The sequence below is a fragment of the Tupaia chinensis genome, unplaced genomic scaffold, assembly GCF_000334495.1.
Source record: "Tupaia chinensis unplaced genomic scaffold, TupChi_1.0 Scaffold000374_1, whole genome shotgun sequence".
Taxonomy (NCBI): domain Eukaryota; kingdom Metazoa; phylum Chordata; class Mammalia; order Scandentia; family Tupaiidae; genus Tupaia; species Tupaia belangeri.
The window spans coordinates 220,011-245,805 of NW_006159872.1; the positions used below are offsets into that span (position 1 = coordinate 220,011).

Consider the following 25,795-nt stretch of genomic DNA (forward strand, 5'->3'; position numbering starts at 1 on the left):
TTGTGACTTATCTATAATTTCTACTTCCTTCATTTCTATATTTTGACTTTCTAAACATATTTCAGAAGTTGATACCTGAGTGATGAGACACCCAGTAGTATTTATACCCAATATTCTGTGAACTGAGCAATTTCCATTTATATTCCTTAGTAACTACTGAAGTCCTCAACTATTCTCTTTATAGTACATTGAAATGTGAAATAATAGGAACTCTCTGATAACTAAAATTAAGTTTGTGTTCTGTGTATGCATTCTTTAAGGAAGTATTAGAATTTCTTGAACTGGGATACATAGTAACCTTTTATCCCTTGAAGAGTGAAGTCTTCACATATCCCTCCAGGCAGATCTAAAGTGACCATGACTAGGATATGAGGAGTTATTTGTCAGATGATGAAGACAGCAACATAGCAGTAACTCCCTTAAGGAAACAGCCATGAATTGGAAGAACCAAAGAGATATTTTGGACCTTGAAACAGGAAGAGGACTTAAGTGAAAAAATGTAGTGAAATGTGAGCAAAGTATGGAATTTGGTAAAATTTCAGTTTTTTAGTTTTGACAAATACCGTAGTCATGTAAGATGTTAACATTAAGGAAAGTTGGGTAAAGGATATAGGAGAATTTTCTATTATACTATCTTTGCAACTTTTTCATAAATCGGAAGTTCTTCCAATATAATGAGGTGTGTGTGTATGAGCTTATAACGGCTTTTGCTATGTAGTGACCCTCTTGTCTCAGCCTTCTAAATAGCTGGAATTGATACACACTCTTTGCCTGATTTTCAGGGTGGACTGGGAAGAGTTTACTGTTTTTCTTAAAGCAGAGTATGAATTGTTAAGAAAAATATCTCTGATAAATTAAGAAATAGTAAGTTCCAAAATCTCAAACTGGGGACCAGCAAGTTAAGGCACTGGACTCTCCCACATAGCTGACTGCAGTTCTAGTACTAGACCTGTCAGCTTGCTTTCTTACTTGCCCTCCTTCTCTCTTGCATTCTGGTGTGTGCATATGCCCTATAGCAAATTTAAAAACAATAATACAGTAAATTAAATTTTAAAAATCTCAGACAAAGGAAAATATTAAAGATTCTTTACTGTTTGTATTGAGTAGATTTATTGTGTTACTTGGACAAAACAGGCATAATTGATAAATTATGTTTATACAAATTTTAGAAAAATTATTGAAATCAGATTGGGACATAGATATATGTAACCTGGAGCAAGGAATTTAAACTTTCTCTCCTTGTTTCGCAGATAAAGAATCACACTGACTTACCCCTGTAGCATTTTTAGAGTAAATAAATTAAATCTCATACATAAAACATTAAAAAGAATAAAATAAGTCTAATCATTTTATAAATTATATACATCTTTTGGTTAGGGTATTTTTCGGACTTACACTATTCTATACAAACCATTATGCACTTACAATCTATAATGTGTAAAATTACACAGTGTGATTCTTACAGTGTAAAATCAGCTTAATGGAGATGAAATTGTAGTAAAATTATATACTTCCCTGAAACCATGCTTCTTCATTCCACCCCCAATCCCCTTAGTAATTCTGTTAATTTATCTATGGTAGGTAAACATGAAATAGGTCCAGTGAGGAAAATGTTTCTGACCTGGAATGGCAGATATTCCGTCCCTGTTTTTTTATACCTGGCTGTACAAAGCAGAACTTACCGCCTCATTTCAGAAATGGAAGAGCAGTAGCTTGAAGAATTTTGCATTTAACATTTATAGCTTCCAAGTTATAGATTAAGCAGGCAGTGGTACATTTTCTGGGTGACTTACTGCATGTAAAGATTACACAATTTTTGATTAACTCAGTGCTAATAACCATTTTGTTCCCCAAGAATAAATGAGAACAAAATCTTTTTGTTTGAAAAGTGTTTTCACTGATTAAAACAAAGTATATGAAGTTTTGCTTTAACTGAATAGTCATTGTTCAGAATTTGATGATTTGATGATGATTCTGTACAGTTGTACTTAAGATAAGCCCATGTGGAAGATAAGTATAAAATGTGATGAAAGCAGAAAATTGATTATGGTTAGTATATATAGTTCTGGGAATTTCCAGAGGAATTTCATCCATTTCAGTGAATGATGACTTGGTTATTTTAAAAAATGACCTAACAAGAGGGAGAAAAACACAGACTTTTTAGATTAAAAATTGCCAGCACAGGCTCTGAATCATTCTCTCTTATAGTGTATTTAATTGATGAGTCAGATCAAATGTATTGCTTTCTGTAAATGTATTTCCCACAATTGGAAACAGCTGTTTTTATTGTGGAATCAACTTTTATCTCAACATTTCAGTTCATTCATAAGAACTTTCCAAGATTGCTATGAGCTATGAACTGTAGCACAGGCTTCAGAACTTGAATCTGGGAACAAAAAACTTTATCAGAAGTTTTCAAATAGTTTGATATTTTGTTTATATTCTTTTACTATGGTAACCATTTTTATTACAACCAATTTTGATTTAGTCATTGTTTAGCAAATATTTCCAGATAGCATTGACTTTCTAATACTAAAAGAAGAATTTATTTTTTAAAACTAAAATTTGTAACATGCTTTGGTTTTAGTGGGAAAGAGAGACTTAGAACTAAGTTGATACCATCTTTGAACTGATGACTGCATAGTATCGTTCCAAAACTAGCACACTTAATCTATTTTTCCTGATTTACCTAAGAGTATTCCTAGCATTAGAAACGTCAAACATTCTTGTCAGTAAAACCATTTTCTACTGGCCTTTAGAGTTGAGCTTCAAAGTATGACCAAAATTCAGACTATATTCGATTATATAGGTTTTAAAAAGTGACTTTAGAGCAAAAAATATACTTTGTCCAAATGTTGGTTCTTTTGCTAGTTTATATTTGGTACCAGGGGAATTCTTTGTTTTCTTAGCTACGGTACTCAGGGCTATTTAGAAGTAGTTAGGTTGAGTCTTTATTTTTATCTTTTCTTTATAATGCCTTTATCTCCAAGAAAGACTATATCAGCGGAAATATTCTCCATTTATTCTGATATCTTTATGTCCCCACACCCAGGCATCTATAAAATTAGTATTCCTTTTTAATGTTTGATTTGTGTCACTTTCATCTATGTAGACATCAATCAAGATCTCTTATGACAAGTCAGCTTCAGAAGAGCTCTTGGTCTCTGCTTATTTTTGTGTATAATATAATGATTTTCTAATTCTTATCACTTCATAATCTAGTTGTGTTCTTATTCCTTTTGCAGCTTTCTGCATTCTCATCTGTAATTTTACCTTATAGCTTTACTATAAAAGTATCATCTTTCTTTTTTGTGTAAATTGACATAACTTGCCTCAGAACCTTTAGAAGTTCATCAAATAATAGATAAAATCTGTGTTCTATAAGCACTACTTACAATACTCCTTTAGTATGTCTAAGTTAGTTTTTAATTCTTAATTCCCTCTATATCATTCCAGCGTATACTTTTTGTTTAGTCTTTCTACTTTCTAGTAGTTAGCCTTCTTGTTTACAAAAGGTCTTTATTTCTGAAACAAAATAATTTACTCCTAATGATCAACTTACAATTATGCTAATATCTAGTTTTATTTAGATGCATCTTAGTTTGTGACTTATCTATAATTTCTACTTCCTTCATTTCTATATTTTGACTTTCTAAACATATTTCAGAAGTTGATACCTGAGTGATGAGACACCCAGTAGTATTTATACCCAATATTCTGTGAACTGAGCAATTTCCATTTATATTCCTTAGTAACTACTGAAGTCCTCAACTATTCTCTTTATAGTACATTGAAATGTGAAATAATAGGAACTCTCTGATAACTAAAATTAAGTTTGTGTTCTGTGTATGCATTCTTTAAGGAAGTATTAGAATTTCTTGAACTGGGATACATAGTAACCTTTTATCCCTTGAAGAGTGAAGTCTTCACATATCCCTCCAGGCAGATCTAAAGTGACCATGACTAGGATATGAGGAGTTATTTGTCAGATGATGAAGACAGCAACATAGCAGTAACTCCCTTAAGGAAACAGCCATGAATTGGAAGAACCAAAGAGATAAATAGTGAGTGGAACCATAAAACTGCCGTCTCTGGTAAAGGATTGGACAGAAAGCCAGACCTTCTAGTTGTGACTCATCTCTTGGGCACACCCTGGAAGAGCTATGGTGAAGAGTTAGTGAATTAGGGAACCAGCAGTTAGCGTAATGGCTATGTCGCTGGACTCCCACGTAGTCGACCACAGTTCACGTCCCGGACTCAGTGGCTTAAAACTCACGCCGGGCGCGTGTGCATGCGTGCCCAAGATCCCGAGAGGAGAATGGAGGAGAAGGGATTGCAGCGTGACCATCCCCTCTGGGGGGTGATTTCTTGCTTTCTGTCTCTATGTCTCTCTCTGTCTGGCGAGTGCACGCGCCCTATAGCGAAAACCTCTCAAAAAAAAAAAGAGTTAGTGAATTAGAAGATTTACTTTAGAGTAATTTTTATGACCCTGCAAGTCCTTTCTTAGTAGTACTTTTCAGTTGCGTTCACTTTGTGTATAAGATAAATTTCTGATTTATAGGTTAGTTCTGTTTCCCTAATTGGATTTAAGTCCTGCTGTTAAAATTTTACTTTAATATTGAATGTTAACCTAGACATGTCAAGGACTTAAGTATTGGGTCTAAAATTTTCATGGTAAACATGAGCCAGTTTGTATATAATACTAATAAAATGTTTTAAATTTTATAATAATTTTTGTATAACATTATCTCATTTGGGAACTCACACCAACCCTGTGAGTTAGAATACTTTTACTAAACCAGAGGTCAGGCACACTTACTTGCTTAGACCTTGTAACTTAATTTGTAGCAAAGCCAGGAATCAAACCCAGTATGCCTTACTCTATAATCCATGTACTTAATACCATACCATGTACAATTCTACATTGTACTCTTATTTTAAGTTTGGAAATACAGAACAATGTTGATTTATATGATAGTCCTCTCTTGGGCGGCCGTTATCTTGTTCTTCCCTAGTTTTCCATCTATGTAACAGGACTTGTAATACAGTGTATTTCAAGCAGTATAGGAGATAATGCTTATAGATTTCATATTATTTCTACTGTTCAGGTAATTTCAACATACTTTTGAGCATCCTTAACAGATTACTACTTCGTTTACATAAGGTACAGCGTCAGGATCAGCCCCATATTATGTGAAGGGAACCAGATCCTCGTGGCTGATCACCATTAAAATCTCAGCCCCAGCAGTTTGAAAAATATGTTGGTTACATGTATATGCATGCTCCCAATCCTGACAGGATGGAGAAATGGAGGAAAAAGGATTACGATACACAACCATGCCCCATTGAGGATGTTTTCTCTCTTACCTTCTCTTTCTTCATTGAAAGTGTGCATACCCTCTGATTTAAAAAAAAAAAAAAAAAAAAGGGCATCCTTTTCTAGTCTTTAACTCAGTTGTTTTACATAATTAGGTAAGTTATTTTAGGTACCTTCATCCTCTTACTGCTTCTAATAAGTACTGTTTTCCCGTGAAATACGGTGCTATAGGTGGTGATTATCAAGCCTTTGAGATTTGTGTCTCAGTGATACAAGTTTTTTCTCTTTAAATATGGAATATTGTTAAGAACAACTCTGCTCTATGTGAACAGGGAATTCAAACACCCTTTTAAAAATAGAAAATGAGGACTTTCCTGAATGAAATTTTATTCTAATCTCCTATTAAATACAAAGAATAGGCTGCTGGCCTCCCTTACTTTCAGGAAATGAAAAATGGCTCCCAAGCTAAGTGAGCTAAGCCATCTCTCTCTCAATTGTTTCAGTTTCTCAGGAATTGCTGTACAAAGCTGCCAATAACGATCTCCGGGGATCTGACCCCCATTCCACCTCCCACTGCCTCTGCAGCTCCAGATGCCACCAAAAGAAGGAGCTTTGAAGACAGTGCCTGTACCCTCTTTTACCCTGAGGTGGGTGAGGCCAGGCAGGGTGATTCTCAGGATATTCTGATGATCAAAGGTATAGTTGAAGCCTTCATCAAGACTTTCTTCAAGATGACCAAGAAATTTGGGAAACATTACCAAATAGCCTAGGAACTGAAGATGAAGCTTAAAAATGGATGGCATAAATGCCACCTGTAATGTAGTATAAAATGACATATGCAACCCTAAATAAGCTCCTCGAGGGCAGGGACTAGTATACTGTTTTTATATATGCGCGCCCCCGCCCCCCAACCATGCCATAGTATCTAGCACAGTACAGTGCATATAAACTATACTCAATAAATGTTACTTTATGACCAAGAGGTAAGATTTCATAAAAAGTGCTCTCGCAGCCCTTCTTTTTCTACTACTTGATCTGCACTTGTTTGAAAGATGGTAAAAGAAGTTCAGTGATGTCTAAAGCTTCTTGGCCACTGTTGTCTTCTGTCTTGGCTCTGTGTCTGGGTAGGAAATACATATCTGTCCAGTAGATGAAGTTTTTGGTATTAATACTTAAAGATAAGTCCTTCCTGATGCTTGGATTTTTACTTCTTAGATGTTTTATGCAATACTTAGACCTTTAGTGGAAATCTTATCTTATCTGAACTGTTCTCCAGGAGGGATTTATTGTACTGTTGTTTTTAAAAGTCCTTTTTATATCATGTTTTTAAAGATTCAACAGTAAACAGTCTTGCTTCTTGAATAGATCTTACATTAGTCATTACTGTTTTCCCAAGTAGGATGTACTATTGCAATATCAATTCCCTCCCAAAAATCTAACTTTTTACTCTTGAATGGCAACACATAGTCTTAAATCTCACTTGAACAATGCTGCCTGTAGCCTACTAAAAAACTTATTGCGATGTCACTTAGGATACTACTTACTAAAAACAAAGCTCATGTTCTACAACTTCTTTGAGAGGAAGGGAAATACTAGAAACTTAGCTCCTTTAAGTTCTTCTCTCCTAAGAGGTCCTTCTGTGAATTAGTTAACATCTTCATTAAAGAGTCAACTTTTATTTAGAGATAGATCTTTAAAATCTTATCTTCAAGTATTTGATTTCTTATAACCTTATTTTAAATCTCCATTTATATGTAAGAATTATTTTATTTAACTTTGTTTATTTATAATCTTGACCAGAGAGGGACAGAATGAGAGAGAAAGAGGGAAAGTGAGAAAGCAAGCCTCCAGGTCCGGGACTCAAACCGTGGTTGGCCTCATGGGAGTCCAGCGCCCTTAACCAGCCACTACACCACTTGCTGGCCCCTATGTAAGATTTGTTATTTGTAAATATTTTTCAAGTAAAAGCAAACATTTCAGAGTTATACTAGTTTTTTTATTGTTGTTGTTGTTTTTGTTTGTTTTGTTTTTTAACAAACATGAGCTGGACATCGATTATGTAGTCTCAGCAGCTGGTTTTTAGGTTATAAGGAAACCAGCCTCAGAACCAAGTATGTTTCATTCAGGAAAATAATCTTTCCTGACCACTTACTTTTCTTTTGAGCAAAGAAAGTGTTAATTTATGCTGTTACCTCAATTTGAGGTTTTGCTGGAAAGTATGAGCCTTTTGAAAGGAAATTGAATTTCTTTGTCTTAATGAGTTTTTATGTATAGTCAAGGACCTTAGTTGTGCATCTTCATCCTTGTCCATGAATAAATTAGTCACCACTTGCTTCCACGGTTTACTATAGAGGAAAAACAGACTGTCAAAATATTTTTTTGTGAATTGGTTAGGATGTGTGAATTTAAGGTCTGAACCTTTACTTTTCATCTCTCATCCCATTAAATGAAATATTCAGGTTGAACATTGTTTTCTGACATCAACCACCATAATGTTTTGTCAGTTTATATAAAGAATTTTAATCAATAATCAGGAGCAGATTTGATTATAATATTGCTAGCCAAATTCATCAAATATTTTAAATAAAGTTTTATTTAGAGGTAATATACAAAAAGTACATCAAATATTCTTCCATTCGTCCACTAAAACTAATTTCCCATCTGCTAAGGCAAAAGATACATATAAGGTATACATAAAATTGTGACAGCAACATCTAGTATGGTTTGTCCTCTGCTTCTTTCCCAATTATTATCAAATTATGTCATATTATTACAGGGAATGGCAGTGACAGCAAGTGAAATATTACAGCTCTTGCACAGAATGGTTTGACATGATTTTTAGACTTAAATTTTGCTGTAATTTCTATCTTTCACTGTCTCTTCAGGTTCCCAGCAAACCTCAGATAAACCCTCCCAGCGACCACCATCAGAGAGCACAAACTGTAGCCCTTCCCGGAAGAGGTCTTCGTCTGAAAGTACTTCTTCAACAGGCTAGTGCTATTTGTTTGACAGACTTTAAAGATAGTTTCCCATCTGTTACTCATGAATGAGGACTTATAGCATAAATGTTGTAAAAAGAAAAAAAAGTAGGCTTGGAATATGACAATCAGTACTAATGTACATTTGGAACAGTGTAATAGTCTTATCCTTTAAGAAGTTGAATTGAGGGCCAGCCCCATAGCCTAGTGGTTAAAGGAGCTAGATCCCATATAACCTACTACAGTTTAAATCCTAGTTCCAGCGACTTGGAAAAATACAAAATCCCAACAGGGTGGAAGAGTGGAGAGAAGGTATTGTGGCATGACCATACTCCATTGAGGGTTGCTTTCTCCCTCCCTCTGTCTCTCTAGTGAATACATACACTCTCTGGCAATTTAGAAAAAATAAAAATTCAACTGAGGCCCAACTGAGGGTGGTATAGGCAGTAGAACATTACTGCACAATACTGGAGCTATGTTAAAGGCCTGGGATTTGGGTCCTGTGTGACCTGAACTTGACTGGTTGCAAAGTTGGGATGGGGGATCATGCCCTGGTGGTGAGACGCTATCGGGGTCTCTATTTGTCCATCTCGCTGAGCTTTAAAAAAAAAAAAAAGTTAAAGTGGGGCCATCAGTGATCTGGTGATTATGTGAGCCGGATCCCACACAACTGACTGCGTAGTTTGTGTCTTGGGCCCAGTGACTTAAAAAAACAAGCTGGGTATGTGTGCATGTGTGTGCAAAGTCCCAAAAGGAGGAAGAGAGAGAGGAGAAGTGATAGTGATGTGACCATTCCCCATGGTGGGGTGAGGGGAGAGTTCTTTCTCTCTTTCTCTGTCTGTCTCCCTTTAGCACTGACCCAGTGGCAAATGAAAAAGTTAAACTGAGATAAAAAGAGTTTATTATATGATTGGGGATATGTTTTGGAGCTATTTAATAAAGATTTTAGATACCTACAAAGTTATTTAGTAGAATAACAACTTCCAAAGTATGTTATTCTCAAATCTCAAGGGGTATGCAAGGCAACTAGGAGGTTGCAAGATAAACTTTTATTAATGTTTATTTTTAACTTCATCTTCAATTTACTTTTTATTTTTTAATTTACCAGAGAGTGCTTATGCTTGCCAGATCTAGGAGGGGAAGAGGGACCACACCTCCCATAGGGTGTGGTCATGTCCCAATCCTGTCTCCTGTTTCTCTATCCTGTCGAGATTGTGGCATGAATACACACATCTGTCATGTTTCTCGAACTGCAAGTCTAGACTTGACCTATCTGATCAGCCACATGAGATCTGGCTCCCTTCCTCAACCACTAGGCCATGGGGCCAATCGAACTTCTTAATTTTTGATGTTTGTGTATTTCAAAATATTACTATTGTCATTAGTTAAATATAAAATATATTAGTATAGTATAACATTTGTATAATTTATGAAATTTAGGGTTTGCTTCCAGTTTTCTTTTTCCTGATAGTATATGTTTTCAAAAATAAAACAGGATAATATATACCTGCTTTGTATTTTTACTGAAGATTGGAATAAGAAACCATTTTTAGTTTATTAATTTTATTGGGAGATATGAGGAGTGATGAGTTTTTTCCAGGCAGTAAGTGATATATATGAAGGGGAGAATAGAAAGTTTAAGGAACTTGGGGCTAGCCAGTAGCATGGTGGTTAAGGCAGGTGGATCCCACACGGTCAAATGTGTGGTTTGGAGTTCCAGACACAGCAGCTACAGAAACACAGCAGGTACATGTGCATTTGTGCCCAAAATCCCTAGAAGAGGTAAGAGGAGAGGGGATTGCAGCATGGCCAACCCCCATGATGGGTGCTTATGATGGGTGTCACTTTCCCTCTAGGCTCTCTGTCTCTTCCTGGCAAGCACATGAGCCTTTGAGCAAAAAAAAAAAAAAAAAAAATAGAGAGAGAGAGAGAGAAAAAAAAAAGAAAGATTAAGAAAGTAAATAAGAGAGAGATCAGCAAATGCCATAATGATTATGTTGCATAGTCGACTGTGGTTTGAGGCCTGGACCCAAAGGCTTAAACTCACACCGGGTGCATGTGCATGTGTTCCCAAAATCCCAAGAGAAGAGTGGAAGAGAAGGGATTTCGGCGTGACCATGCCCCCCAGGGGCTGATTTCTTGCTTTCTGTCTCTGTGTGTCTCTCCACTGAGTACACACACCCTATAGCAAAAATAGAAAAAATTAATGAAAGAGCCAGTGTGTTTAGAAATAAAGATGGTTTCTGGCGGTCCAGCAGGTGGCGTGGTGGTTAGGGTGCATGGTCAACCACAGTTCGAGTCCCTGACACAGCAGCTTGAAACTCACGTGCATGTATGTGAATGTCCAAAATACCAAGAGGAGAATGGAGGAGAAGGGGTTACAGCGTCACCTCCTCCTGCTGGGGGAGTGATTTCTCACTATCTCTATCTGGCGAGCACATGAACCCTATAGCAAAAAAAAAAGAAAGACAGTCTTTAAATATGAAAGTGGGAAGATCTGTAGGGACATTTGGTGTAGAACTGTGAACACAGAAATTGTGGGAAGTTTTTAAGCAAGGAAGTAACATATCATATCTTAGCTTTTTATCTCTGTGTTCCATTAGGAGATCACTTGTAACTAATGGTCAGAACATTTAATTATTTCATCAATGCAAGGGCTTACTGTTTAATTATATCAATATGGTATTTGTATGGTTGAATTTACTTGATTATCTCTAATCACTTACTTGATGATTATCTCTAATCTTTTATTTGATGAATATCTTCAAAAGTGCTTTGTTAATACCACTATGCCAAAGAGTCACTACAATTTAAACAGTAGTGATAGTTGTGCCTCTCTTAATGCTTTATATACTACTTATGGAGACTTTTAAACTCTTGAATAATGAGCAACTGATTTTGATGCTGTCAGGCTAAGGAAACTCAGCCTGAGAGCCAAATGCAGTTAAAGCCTAATTTTGCCTAGTCCTCAGGTTAAGAATGATTTTATGTTTTTAAAAGCTATGGGTATGGTGGGAATCAGCAGTTAGCGTAATGCCTATGTCGCTGGACTCCCACGTAGTCGGCTGCGGTTCGCGTCCCGGACCCGGTGGCTTAAAACTCATGCCGGGGGCGTGTGCGTGCGTGCCCAAGATTCCTAGAGGAGAATGGAGGAGAAGGGATTGCGGCGTAACCCCCCCCCCGGGGGGGTGATTTCTCGCTTTCTGTCTCTTTCTCTCTCTGTCTGTCTGGCGAGCGCACGCGCCCTATAGCGAAAATCTCTCTCTCAAAAAAAAAAAAAAAAGCTATGGGTATGGGGCAAGCAAATGGCACAGAGGATAAGGTGCTGGGTCTGACTTCGCCAGCAGCATGGTTTGAGTTCTAGAAGGGTGGCTTGAGAATCACATCAGGCACGCATACATGCGTGCCCAAGAGGAGAATGGAGAAGAAGTTGTAGTATGACCATCTCTCCCTGAGGAATTTCTTTCTTTCTTTCTCTTTCTCTGTCTTCTTTCTGGAGAGAGCATATACCATATAACCAAAAAAAAAAAAGGAATAGAAGACTATGTGACAGACATTATATGTGTCCTTGACAAATGTCCTTAAAACATTTACTTTTTGGTTTTCACAGAAAAAGTTCACCAACTCATGAATAAGATTTTCATGAGACTAAGTTATAATGAAGAAAATCACCAAAATATTTTACTTCAGTAAACAAAAGAAGCAATATTTAAATCCATAAAGTTTCTCTTACCAGGAAATCATTTTCTTCATTGAATTAAATATTTTTTTAGAGTTACTGTAATTACTATTACTGGGAACACAACAATGAAAAAAGATGTGAGTCAGCAAGTGGTGTGATGGTTGGGATGATGGCCGACCACAGTTCAAGTCCTTGATTCAGTGACTTGAAACTCACACTGGGTGTAGTATGTGCATGGGTGGCCAAAATACCAGGAGGAGAATGAAGAAGAGGTTGTGATGTAGCCATCCCCCCTGGGGGTAACTTTTTACCTCCCCTCCCTCCCTCCCTCCCTCTCTCTCGCTCTCTCTCTCTTTCTCTCTCTGGTGAGTGCACAATCCCTATGCAAAAACCTTATTAAAAAAAAGAAAAGACGGGCTGGGAGATGGCATGGTGTTAAGAGCGTTGGACTTCTGTATGACTGACAACGGGTTTGCGTCTCGGACATGGCAGCTTGCCTTTATTTATTTATTTATTTATTTATTTATTTATTGAAGAGGTTTTTGCTATAGGGCGCGTGTGCTCACCAGACAGACAGAGACAGAGAGACAGAAAGGGAGAAATCACCCCCCAGGGGGGATGGCCACGCCGCAGTCCCTTCTCCTCCATTCTCCTCTCGGGATCTTGGGCACACATGCACACGCACCCGGCGTGAGCTTTAAGCCACCGGGTCCGGGACGCGAACCGCGGTTGACTACATGGGAGTCCAGCGATATAGCCATTACGCTAACTGCTGGCCCTGGCAGCTTGCTTTTTCTCTCTCTTTCTCACTTGCTTGCTTGCTCTGTCCCTCTCTGGTCTAATATAAATAAAGTTAAATAAAATAATTTAAAAAGAAAGGAAAAGAAAAAATAATGTTATTGCTCTCAAGTATTCAGACACAGTCACTATTAAACAGTGTCTTAAATTCTGGGACTAGAAGATGGCATAATGATTGTGTCTCTGGACTCCCAAATGGCTCACTGCAGTTCGAGTCCTGGACCTGGTGGCTTGAAACTCATCCTGAGAGGAGAATGGAAAAGAAGGGATTGTAGCGTGGCCATACCCCCTGGGGTTGATTTCCTGCTTTCTGTCTCTGTTGCTCTTTTTCTCTCTAGTGAGTGACCATGCCCTATAGCAAAAATCTATTTTAAAACAATGCTATAACAGCAACAAATGCTTTGGTGCTTAGTGAAAGTCAAGGGCTAACCAGTTAGCATGACTAAAGAAGTTACTACTGAACAAGTGACATATACATTACTATATAGTGAATTTGAGTAGACAAGTGGGACAACATGAAGGGAAATTCTATATTTAACACAGTGACTACAGCACCCTCAAACAAAAGTACAAAACCTTGAAGTGGCTTAGTGTTTTTGCAGGACAGTGCATCATTTGATGTTACCATTGTCAAAAGATTATTGTGGGGCTAGCCCCACAGTGATTAGAGGAGTCAGGTCCCACCTTGCTGACGCAGTTCATATCTCGGCCATGACAGCTTAAAAAACACCAGGTGGGACCAGCAGATGGTGTAGTGGTTGCATCACTGGACTCCCACATGGCTGGCTGCTGTTTGAGTCCCGGATCCAGTGGCTTCAAAATCACACCAGGCACATGTGTGTGCATGCCCAAAATATCAGGAGAATGAAGGAGAAGGAATTGTGGTGTGGCTATGCCCCCTGGGAGGTTATTTCTTGCTTTACTGCTTTCTGTGTCTCTCTTTCTCTCTCTCTCTCCCTCTGGTGAGCACATGTGCCCTAAGTAAAAAAACCTCTGAAAAACACACAACAAACACAAAACACACACACATACATTTGAATTTGGCAGTGAAGGAGATTGCCCAGGGTTAAAATGTAAAGCGAGGGGACTGGCAGGTGGCATGGTGGTTACAGTGCCAGACTCCCACATAGTCAACTGCAGTTCAAGTCTCAGAACTGGTGGCTTGTTTTCTTGCTTTCTCTTCCTTTCTCTCCCTCTCTTTCTCTTTCTCTCTCTCTGGTCAAATAATAATAAATAAAATAAATAATTTTAAGTCTGTCTTTTTTAATTATTTATTTTATTTATTTTTTTTTTTTAATTTGCCAGAGGGGGAAAGTGAGAAAGCAAGCCACCAGGTCTGGGGCTCGAACCATGGTCAACCACATGGGAGTACAGCACCTTAACCATCACGCTACATGCTGGACTTAAAAGTCTTTCTTTCTTGGGACCAGCAGTTAGCATAATGGCTATGTTGCTGGACTCCCATATAGTCAACCACGGTTTGAGTCCTGGACCCAGTGGCTTAAACCTCACACCAGGCGTGTGTATGTGTGTGCCCAAGATCCCGAGAGGGGAATGGAGGAGAAGGGATTGTGGTGTGGCCATCCCCCCTGGGGAGTGATTTCTCACTTTCTGTCTCTCTGTCTCTCTCTGTCTTTCTGGCGAGCTCATGCGCACTATGGCAAAAACCTCTCAAAAAAAAAAGTCTTTCTTATTTTGTTTATTTTTGCTTTTCCAAAAGTCTATCTTTAAAAAAAAAAAAAAGTAAAGATGATGTCAGTTGAAGGAGAGCTAACAAATATTAGCATTTAAGAAAGAAGTGGAAGAAAACCTATGAATAAATGAGATTTAAATAAAAAAATAAAACTGTACATGTCATAGAAGCCTACAAAGTAGAGACTAAAGAGTAGAAAAAAGTGGTCAACATCAATGATATGAAGAGGTTAAGAAATCTTAGTTTTAGACATAAGTGTCAAATGATTGGGAAAATTAAAAAAAAAAAAAAAACTGGTGTGGGGTTGAAAGTTTAGCACATGAAAGAGGGAAAAGGGACTGTTTAAATTCAGGCCTTGTAAGGCCAGCAGGTGGTATAGTGGTTACAACTCTGGACTCCCACATGGCCAACCACAGTTTGATTCCCAGACCTGGCAGCTTGAAAATCACATGAGTATGTGTGTACATGCCCAAAATCCTGAGAGGAAAATGGAGTAAAAGGGGGTGCAACAGGGCCATTCCTTCTGGGGGGTGATATCTCACTTTCCTTTTCACTGTCTTCCTCTTTCTTTTTCCAGCAAGTGTATGTACCCTGTGGCAAAAACCTATTTAAAAATTTTTTTTGTTTTAATAAATTAGAGCTCTTTCTCTATTTTCAGCAACATGGTAGATTACATGTACAGACCAAAGCAAACTTCTTGGTACCTAAAACCTAAAAATACTTGAAAAAATGTTTGGAAAATATTTCTTACAACATGACAACTTTCATGTAAGTAAATAAAAAATCAGAAATTTTCAGAAAGTTTGATTCAACAGAGTCAAAAAGAGTCCTTAGAACTATTAGACATCTAAGGACCAGCAGGTGGTGTGGTGTTTAAGGGTGCTATATTCCCACATGACCGACCCTGGTTCGAGTCCTGGACCAGGCATCTTACTTTCTCACCCCACCTCCCACACGCTCCCTCTCTCTCTCGCTCTGTGGTCAAATTTAAATAAATAACATTAAATAAAATAATTATTTTTTAAAAAAGAAGAAGACAGCTGGATTCCATATAGCTAACTCTGCAGGGGTTGAGTCTCAATCCCTGTGGGTTGAAAACCATGCTGGGCACATGTGTGTGGAATACCCAAAATTCCAAAAGAAGGAATGGAGATGAGATTGTGGCATGATCATCCCCCATGGGTGAGGAAGTGCTTTCTCACTTTCTTTTCTCTCTCTCTACTTGACATCTTCATATTGGTTGAGAGGCTGGTAATTGGAACATCCCCAGGTGCAGGAGACAAAGGACAAAGCCTAGGACTCTAGCAGGACAAAAGATTGCATTGCAGACATCAGGTGACATGGTGGTTAACGCACTGACTCCCCCATGACCAACTGGAGTTCAAGCCCTGGACCTGGTGGCTTACTTTCTCACTTTCTCACTCTCTCTCTCTCTCTCTGGTCAAATTAAAGAATAATAATAAGTAAATAAAATTAAATAAATCACTCTTACAGGGGGATAAAAGATCCCATCAGAGTTCCACGCATAAAGCTGGAACTCTCAGAAGTTACTGGCACTTATCAGTAAGAGCAAATAGAAGTAAACCTTTCACATAAAAGGGTAGTTCTTTGTTTTAGTTTTGTCTTTGGAAGGAACAAGAACCTCAATATCTCATGCAGATTTATACTGACTGTAATACCAAGAAAAAATAAAATTTTTCCTTGATTGGTAGCAGATCCAGTTGCATTATAGAGCCAATTGCAGATTCTCTAGAGAATTCCTATTCAATGTTGGGTTGTCAGGAAACCCATGCATTTTTCCATAGAAAGATAAGTCATGACTTTCTCAACAACCTGATAGAAACCTAAGCTTTTTTGATCAATATATCTTTCATCTTGGCTGGTCTAGCATTTTCATTTATTCCAGGCTCATTGGGAATGACAGCCTTTATTTCTTGATTTAAATTAGGGAAATAACTAAATCAAATCCATGTCCTAACCTTTTTATGTGTATTCACAAGAATAAAATCATCTGTTTAGTACTAAACAGAGGTATATAATTAACTATAGAAGCAAAAAGTAATTCACATTTTGGACAAGACACCTCGTGACCCATCATTAAACTAATTTCCCTGTTTTGAAATAAATCCAAAGGAATCATATTCTAGTAGAATATATGATTTTACTAATAGCAGTTACTACATGTTATTGTTATGCATGCCAAGAACCTCTAATAACAGAAAACCTTGATAAGTAAAGTCTCAATCTTTCTCGAGGCCTTAAATATCTTATTAAGTCTTTAGGACTTTATTTGAGGAAGAAATGAATATTTTCTGGTGCTCTTTCTTAAAATTTACTTCTGTGGGGACCAGCAGCAGGTGGCATAGTGGTTTCATTACTGAACTCCCACATATTTGACCACAGTTCGAGTCCTGGATCTGGCAACTTAAAATTCACACCAGATGCGTGTGCGTGCATACCCAGGATCCCAAGAGGAGAATGAATTGCAGCATGACCTTCCTCTCTGGGAGGTGATTTCTTGCTTTCTATCTTTCTGTCTCTCTCTCTCCTCCAGCAAGTGCACTCACCCTGTTAGAAAAAAATCTCTCTAAAAAAAAAAATTTTACTTCTGTGTAAGGTGTTTTATTTTGAGGATTTTGGTTTTTGCAACTTTTAGGACAGTTCTAATTTAATTTTTAATTTTTTTAAGAATATAATTTTATTATTTTAATTTGCTATAGGACATGTATGCTTACAAAGTGGTGGGGAGTGAGAAAAACAGTTGCCAGGTCAAAGACTCAGATGATGGTCAGAAGGTGGCGTGGTAGTTAAGCTGCTGGACACTCCCACATGGCCGACCTTGATTACAAGTCCTAGGCTTGTTGGCTCGCTTTCTCACTTTCTTTCTGTCTCTCTCAGGTTAAATTAAAGTGAATGAATGAGTAAATAAAAATTAAATAATTCTTTTTTTTTTTTTTTGCGAGGTTTTTCGCTATAGGGCGCGTACGCTCGCCAGACAGACATAGACAGACAGAAAGCAAGAAATCATCCCCCAGGGGGGATGGCCACACTGCAGTCTCTTCTCCTCCTTTCTCCTCTCGGGATCGTGGGCACACATGGACACGCACCCGCCGTGAGTTTTAAACCACCGGGTCCAGTACACGAACTGCGGTCGACTATGTGGGAGTCCAGCAACATAGCCATTACACTCTCTGCTGGTCCCAAATAAAGAAGTCTTCAAAAAAAAAAAAATAGTTTACATAACTTGTACAACATTAAACAATATTGGGAATCATCTGGAAGTCCAGAACCTTAACCACCATTCTAACTGCTTTCCCCGTATACATTTCCGTTTTCTCTTTTCTTTAAGGATTTGACATAACCCAGAAGGTTTTCTTGTTAGGACACAAACTCACAGTAACTTACACTTTCTGGAAGACCTATAGTTCTGCAGTGTTTCATAGAATCATGTCATTTTTCTATAGCTTAGCACTTTGTCATTTTTTATTGTGCTTGTATACTATATTTTGCTCATCCACTCATCCCATCAGTTAATGCTTGGTTGCTTCCACCTTTTTGGCTGTTCATGAATACTGCTGTTCTGAACATTGGTATACAGGGTTAGACTGATGAGAAAGCTACCTCTGTTTTAAGTATATTATTGAGTAACTACAATATTCAGGGAACGATACTATGCCTAAATATTTGTAAGAGGTACTTTCTAATACCAAGGAATTTGTTATAATTTATTTTAACTTAAGAGCAACAGTAGAGACCAGCAGTTAGCATAATGACTATGTCGCTGTGGTCAGTATACATAATGTTGAATAGTTGGCATGGGGAATCTGGAAGTTTGAGCCAAATTAAGGGAAGAGGATCATGAAATTAGCTGTGAATATTCATTTGAGAAATCTGTAGATCGTGTAAAAGAAGGGAATTAGAGGTCTTCAGAAAATAGAGATTCAAGAATTGTCGTATGGGGCCGACAGGTGGTGTGGCAGTTAAGGCACTGGGCTCCACTGCCCACCACAGTTTGAGTCTCAGATCTGGCAGCTTACTTTCTCACTTTCCCTGTCTCTCTGGTCGAACTAAAAAACAATAATAATATATATAATTAAATAATTATTTAAACAAAAGATTTGTCATTAAGTGATAGTTGAATAAACTGCCAAAGAAGGTAGAGCTTGGACCTAGAGAGCCTTAAGGAACTATAGCATTGAAAGGTTTGGTAAAAAAGAAGAGGTCATTTTTTGTTCTGGTGATTTTCAGGTAAAACAGATGATTGCTATGAATATCTAGAAGTCACTTGCATACCAATGATAATTGAAGCTATGAGGATAAATATGTCCCCAGTGACCCAGTGGGAACCTAAATATAATAACAAGTATTAATATAATAACAAATAAATAACAAGTATTATATCTTAAAGACCTCTACAATTAAATTCAGGGGTAGCCAACTGGTGGCACAGTGGCAGTATAGCTGGACCCACATAGGGAAGATCCCTAGGTTCATGTCCTAGTACTTCTCTGAGCACCAAGGGCATGTGTTCGCTGACATGACCATGGTCTGGACTTGCTGAACCAAGAATGTATTGTGCTCTTCCTCTTGCTCTCTCAATAAATAAATAAAAAAAAAACTTTAAATAAATAAATTTAATGGAGTCTCAAGTAATTGGAAAGTAAAGAATATTTGCAGAAATAATTTAAGCAGTATTTTAAAGTTGTGGTATCAAATATAGTGACAGTTTGAAAACTAAAATGTTGAATTTATGCAAGACTTATCAGATAATTTCAAGGAAATTGTTGGTAACTTGAGAAAAAATTTCACTGTAATCTGTTGACACTGGATCCCATTTTAGTCATATAGATGAGAAAGTCATTGATGACCCTGGAGAAGTATGAAATACAATCGTTAGCAGTCATCTAGGAAGCTTAGGAAGTGACCCGTTTTGAATATTTTTGTTACATTGCAAAAGTAGTTTGACATAGGGAACTAGCAGTTAGCGTAGTGGCTATGTTGCTGGACTCCCACGTAGTCGACCGCAGTTCGGGTCCCGGACCCGGTGACTTAAAACTCATGCCGGGCACGTGTGCGTGTGTGCCCAAGATCCCGAGAGGAGAATGGAGGAGTAGGGATTACGGCATGGCCATGCCCCCGTGGGAGATTTCTTGCTTTCTGTCTCTATGTCTCTCTCTCTCTCTCTCTGTCTGGCAAGCGCACATGCCCTATAGCAAAAACCTCTCCAAAAAAAAAAAGAAAAGTAGTTCAACATAGGAGGTTGAGCATTTCCTACATTATTTATAGTCATAAAAAGTTGACCATTAGGGCCAGCAGATGGTATAGTGGTTACGTCCCTGGACTCCCACATGGCTGACTGCAGTTCCAGTCCAGGACCCGGAGGCTTGAAACTCACACCAGGCATATATTCATGCATGCCCAAGATCCTGGCAGGAGAATGGAAGAGAAGGGATTGTGTATCTGTTCACCCTGAGGGTGTTTTTCCCAAAAGACTTTTATAACTATTGCTTTGCACTTAAAAAGTCTGCACCTAATGCTTTGCACTGACATTGTCAGAAAATGTCACTGAAATGGAAATATCGTTTATAATTAAATTTTAGATCTTTTTGTAACATTCATCTTTCAAGTCCCTTTACTCAACTTTTAGTTTTGAAAAATTAAACTTTTTCATTCTATTCCATATCTCAGAATTGTTAGCTAACAGGTACATGTTTACAGGAACGAGAGAGAGACAGAACAGACACGTGACACACCTCCCAGTGGGGCTTGTCATACTGTAGCTTTTTCCCATCTGGTTCTGAATGTAAGTGTGTACATCCAGCCTGAAGCATTTCATACAGGGCCTCAAACTCTAGTCGGCTGTGTGGATCTGACTTCCTCTGTGCATTGCCTAACTGTTCCACTATGAGGCCAGCCTGAGAGTTGTTTTTAATCTTCATGTTTTTAGGGGGAGATGGGCCAGTTACAATTTTTTTTTCTTTTTTTACAGGGTACATGTACACTTTTGGGGGCGAAGGGGGAGGGAAAGGGAAAAGAGGGACAATAGGAGAAAGCATCTCCTGGAGGATGATCATGCTTCAGTCCCCTTTTTTTCATTCTCATCTGGGTTTTTTTTTGAGCAAGCACATACACATACCCAGCATGTTTTTCAAGTTGCCAGGTCAAGGACTTGAGCCAAGCAGTGGACCATGTGGGATCCAGCCACCTTAACCTCCATGCCACCAGTTTTAGTGTCTTTATGCTCACTACATTATATCTCATTCAGGAAAGTGAACCATAGCGTACCTATGAAAGATAAATGTTTATGGTACTTTGATGCTTAATCTTGCTATGAAAACTAGAGCAATATTTCTTGTCTTTTATCTATTTTCACTATTTCAAAAGTTATTTAAATACCTGTTCAATTTTTGTTTATGTGTGATTCGTTTCCTTTTTTAGTGAACGGAGTTCCATCTCGAAGTCCAAGATTGGTTACGTCTGGAGATGACTCTGTGGATAGTCTGCTACAGCGGATGGTACAACAAGAGGACCAAGATCCTATGGAGAAAAATATTGATGCTGTAATTACAACTGCGTCTGTACCCCCTTCCTCTAGTCCAGCTTGTAGCCACAGCAAGGAACGAACCCTGGGAAAACCAGACAGCCTTCTAGTGCCTGCAGTCCCAAGTGACTCTTGCAGTAATAGCATCTCACTCCTTTCTGAAAAGTTGGCAAGGAGCTGTTCCCCCCATCACATCAAGAGAAGTGTAGTGGAAGCCATGCAGCGCCAAGCTCGGAAAATGTGCAATTATGACAAAATCTTGGCCACCAAGAAAAACCTGGACCATGTCAATAAAATTTTAAAAGCCAAAAAACTTCAAAGGCAGGCCAGGACAGGAAATAACTTTGTGAAACGCAGACCAGGTCGACCTCGAAAATGTCCCCTCCAGGCTGTGGTGTCAATGCAAGCATTCCAGGCCGCACAATTTGTCAGACCAGAATTAAATGAGGACGAAGAAGAATCAGCACTGCATCTTGGTCCTGATACAGTTACAGATGTAATTGAGGCCGTTGTTCAGAGTGTAAACCTGAACCCAGAACATAAGAAGGGATTGAAGAGGAAGAATTGGCTCTTAGAAGAACAGACAAGGAAAAAGCAGAAGCCATTACCAGAAGAAGAAGAAGAAGAAGAGAATAATAAAAGGTAATTTCTTGTGTAGTATATTACCTGAGTAGAGAAAGCTAACTTTCTACAACTATAACATAACTATACAACTGAATTATTTAGTTATATCGTTTATAATTAAATTTTAGATCTTTTTGTAACATTCATCTTTCAAGTCCCTTTACTCAACTTTTAGTTTTGAAAAATTAAACTTTTTCATTCTATTCCATATCTCAGAATTGTTAGCTAACAGGTACATGTTTACAGGAACGAGAGAGAGACAGAACAGACACGTGACACACCTCCCAGTGGGGCTTGTCATACTGTAGCTTTTTCCCATCTGGTTCTGAATGTAAGTGTGTACATCCAGCCTGAAGCATTTCATACAGGGCCTCAAACTCTAGTCGGCTGTGTGGATCTGACTTCCTCTGTGCATTGCCTAACTGTTCCACTATGAGGCCAGCCTGAGAGTTGTTTTTAATCTTCATGTTTTTAGGGGGAGATGGGCCAGTTACAATTTTTTTTTCTTTTTTTACAGGGTACATGTACACTTTTGGGGGCGAAGGGGGAGGGAAAGGGAAAAGAGGGACAATAGGAGAAAGCATCTCCTGGAGGATGATCATGCTTCAGTCCCCTTTTTTTCATTCTCATCTGGGTTTTTTTTTGAGCAAGCACATACACATACCCAGCATGTTTTTCAAGTTGCCAGGTCAAGGACTTGAGCCAAGCAGTGGACCATGTGGGATCCAGCCACCTTAACCTCCATGCCACCAGTTTTAGTGTCTTTATGCTCACTACATTATATCTCATTCAGGAAAGTGAACCATAGCGTACCTATGAAAGATAAATGTTTATGGTACTTTGATGCTTAATCTTGCTATGAAAACTAGAGCAATATTTCTTGTCTTTTATCTATTTTCACTCTTTCAAAAGTTATTTAAATACCTGTTCAATTTTTGTTTATGTGTGATTCGTTTCCTTTTTTAGTGAACGGAGTTCCATCTCGAAGTCCAAGATTGGTTACGTCTGGAGATGACTCTGTGGATAGTCTGCTACAGCGGATGGTACAACAAGAGGACCAAGATCCTATGGAGAAAAATATTGATGCTGTGATTACAACTGCGTCTGTACCACCTTCCTCTAGTCCAGCTTGTAGCCACAGCAAGGAACGAACCCTGGGAAAACCAGACAGCCTTCTAGTGCCTGCAGTCCCAAGTGACTCTTGCAGTAATAGCATCTCACTCCTTTCTGAAAAGTTGGCAAGGAGCTGTTCCCCCCATCACATCAAGAGAAGTGTAGTGGAAGCCATGCAGCGCCAAGCTCGGAAAATGTGCAATTATGACAAAATCTTGGCCACCAAGAAAAACCTGGACCATGTCAATAAAATTTTAAAAGCCAAAAAACTTCAAAGGCAGGCCAGGACAGGAAATAACTTTGTGAAACGCAGACCAGGTCGACCTCGAAAATGTCCCCTCCAGGCTGTGGTGTCAATGCAAGCATTCCAGGCCGCACAATTTGTCAGACCAGAATTAAATGAGGACGAAGAAGAATCAGCACTGCATCTTGGTCCTGATACAGTTACAGATGTAATTGAGGCCGTTGTTCAGAGTGTAAACCTGAACCCAGAACATAAGAAGGGATTGAAGAGGAAGAATTGGCTCTTAGAAGAACAGACAAGGAAAAAGCAGAAGCCATTACCAGAAGAAGAAGAAGAAGAAGAGAATAATAAAAGGTAATTTCTTGTGTAGTATATTACCTGAGTAGAGAAAGCTAACTTTCTACAACTATAACATAACTATACAACTGAATTATTTAGTTAATCTTAAAACTTACTTTTTACTAGGTAAGACCTATTTTCTGTTTTTATTTTTAGACTTTTTATTTAATTTTATTTGTTGTTATTATTTTTAAATTTGCTATAGGGCATGTGTACTCACCAGAGAGACAGACAGAAAGTAAGAAAACAAGTTGCCAGGTCCCGGACTCAAACTGTAGTCAGCCACATGGGAGTCCAACGCCTTAAATACAGTGCTGCCTGCTGGATCCAAGGGCTATTGTTTTTAAAAGCTTCTTATTTGTGGCAATTTCCAATTATAAATAATTAAGATGTATATAGGATGTTACAGGATAGTCCTAACCTTATAGATGAGGAAATCATGGCCCAGGAAGATTATGTATTTTATTCAGCATAAAGCAGTTATATATTTTATTCTGTATAGAGTAAAGAGTGGTGTTTTGTTTTTAAGAGTGGTGGTTTTTTAAGAATTGTTTTATTTTGTTTATTATTCTCAATTTCCTTCAATTTTTTTCTTTTGGGGGGGAGAGGTTTTTTTTGCTATAGGGCTCGTGCGCTCACAAGACAGAGAGACAGAAAGTGAGAAATCACTACCACCCCCAGGGCGAGGGGGATGACCACGCAGCAATCCCTTCCCCTCCATTCTCTTCTTGGGATCTTGGGCACGCACACACACACACCCAGCATGAGTTTTAAGCCACCAGGTCCGGGACGCGAACCGTGGTTGACTACATGGGAGTCCAGTGACACAGCCATTACACTAACTGCTGGTCCCTCAGTTTTCTTCAGTTTGACCAGAGAGAAAGTGAGAAAGCAAACCACCAGGTCCTGGACCTAAACCTTGGTTGGTTGCATGAGAGTCCAGCTCCTTAACTACCATGCCACCCGTTGGCACCCATGAGTGGAGTTATTTTTACTGTCACACTCTTTTCTTCTCTGTGCTCTCAACTTTTACCTTATCATTAAACACATTGTTATGGGGGCCAACAGATGGCAAAGTAGTTAACGTCGCTGAATTCCCACATGACCAACTATAGTTCACGTCTCAGACCTGGTGGCTTAAAGCTCACACCAGGTGTGTATAGGTGTGTGCCCAAGATCCCAGGAGGAGGGGGCCAGCATGTGGCATGGTGGTTAAGGCACTGGATACTCCACATGGCTCACGATGTTTTTTAAGCCTGGACCTAGTGGCTTGCTCGCTCGCGCTCTCTCTCTCTGTGTCTCTCTCTGGTCAAATTAAATTAATTAATTGATTAACTAATTAATCTAATTCTTTTTTTCTTAAATTTATTTATTATTATTATCATTATTATTTTCCAGTTTGATCAGAGAGAGACAGAGAGAGACAGAGAGGAAGTGAGAAAGCAAGCCACCAGGTCCGAGACTTGAACTGTGGTCAGCCATGTGGGAGTCCAGCGCCTTTAACCACCATGCCACTTGCTGGCCCCTCTAATTAATTCTTAAAAAGAAGAAAATCTCTGGAGGAAAAAGAATTTTGTGTCCATCCCCCTGGAACATGGTTTCTCACTTTCTCTCTGACTGTCTCTGTCTCTCTCTGGCAAGCACACATGCCCTAAGGCAAAAACACCTAATAAATCAATAAATAAATGTATATATCCATATATACATTGTTATGTCTTCCTGAGTATTAGACTTATTTTCTTCCTAGTTTTCTTTTTATATTTTTACTTTTTTCCCAAAAAAGTATAGAATAAAATGCATGCATAAAATTGTTTAATCCTTTTGTTCTCTATCTTACCAGGTTCTTTTTCTTTAATTTTTTTTTCCTTCTGTGTGAGACAGAGAGATAGACACCCTAACAGTCTGCATTCCTCATTCTTGTCCTCAGCCATCCAGTATTATGAACATTCACTCACCCACGTGGTGTGTACAGGAGACCTTGACATGCAAACCTAGTACCTGTCCTTATGTCCTTAGCATCACAGAGAATTGTGTTATCTTTGTGCTATCTCAGCTGGCTTTTTTTTTTTTTTTTTTTTTTTTTGCATTTATTTTATAACATGAAAGAGGGATTTTAAAAGACACTAGGGGCCAGCAGGTGGCAGTGTGGTTAAGAAACTGGATTCCCACATGGCCAATAATGATTCGAGTCCAGGACCCTGTGACTTGAAAATCACTCCAGTCGTGTGTGTCCAAAATCCTGAGAGAAGCATTTGTAGCATGACCTCCCCCGCAGAGGGTGATTTCTCACTTTCTTTCTCTGTCTCTAGTGAGCACATGCACCCTATGGGAAAAACCTTTAAAAAAAGAGATAGACAAACCAGATTTTTTTTTTCCCCCTAAAGGTGTATTTGGTGTTTTCTTTTCAATGTTATTTCTTGTAACAACAAAAATACACGTGACATAAAATTTGCCATCTTAACCTTT

General features: G+C 38.4%; 1 protein-coding gene across 3 annotated transcripts in view; it reads left to right on the forward strand.

Moving 5' to 3' along the window:
• The window catches only part of ASH1L (ASH1 like histone lysine methyltransferase), a 266,220-nt gene that overhangs the window by 117,745 nt on the left and 122,680 nt on the right, over window positions 1-25,795 (forward strand). For 2 of the 3 annotated variants that reach the window (XM_027773787.1, XM_006153395.3), the window contains exons 4-5: window positions 8,203-8,307; window positions 20,907-21,651. In XM_027773787.1, coding sequence (XP_027629588.1) covers window positions 8,203-8,307; window positions 20,907-21,651 — 850 coding nt within the window. The remainder of the gene's footprint in view (window positions 1-8,202; window positions 8,308-20,906; window positions 21,652-25,795) is intronic. The other variant, XM_027773788.1, reaches the window with a different exon arrangement.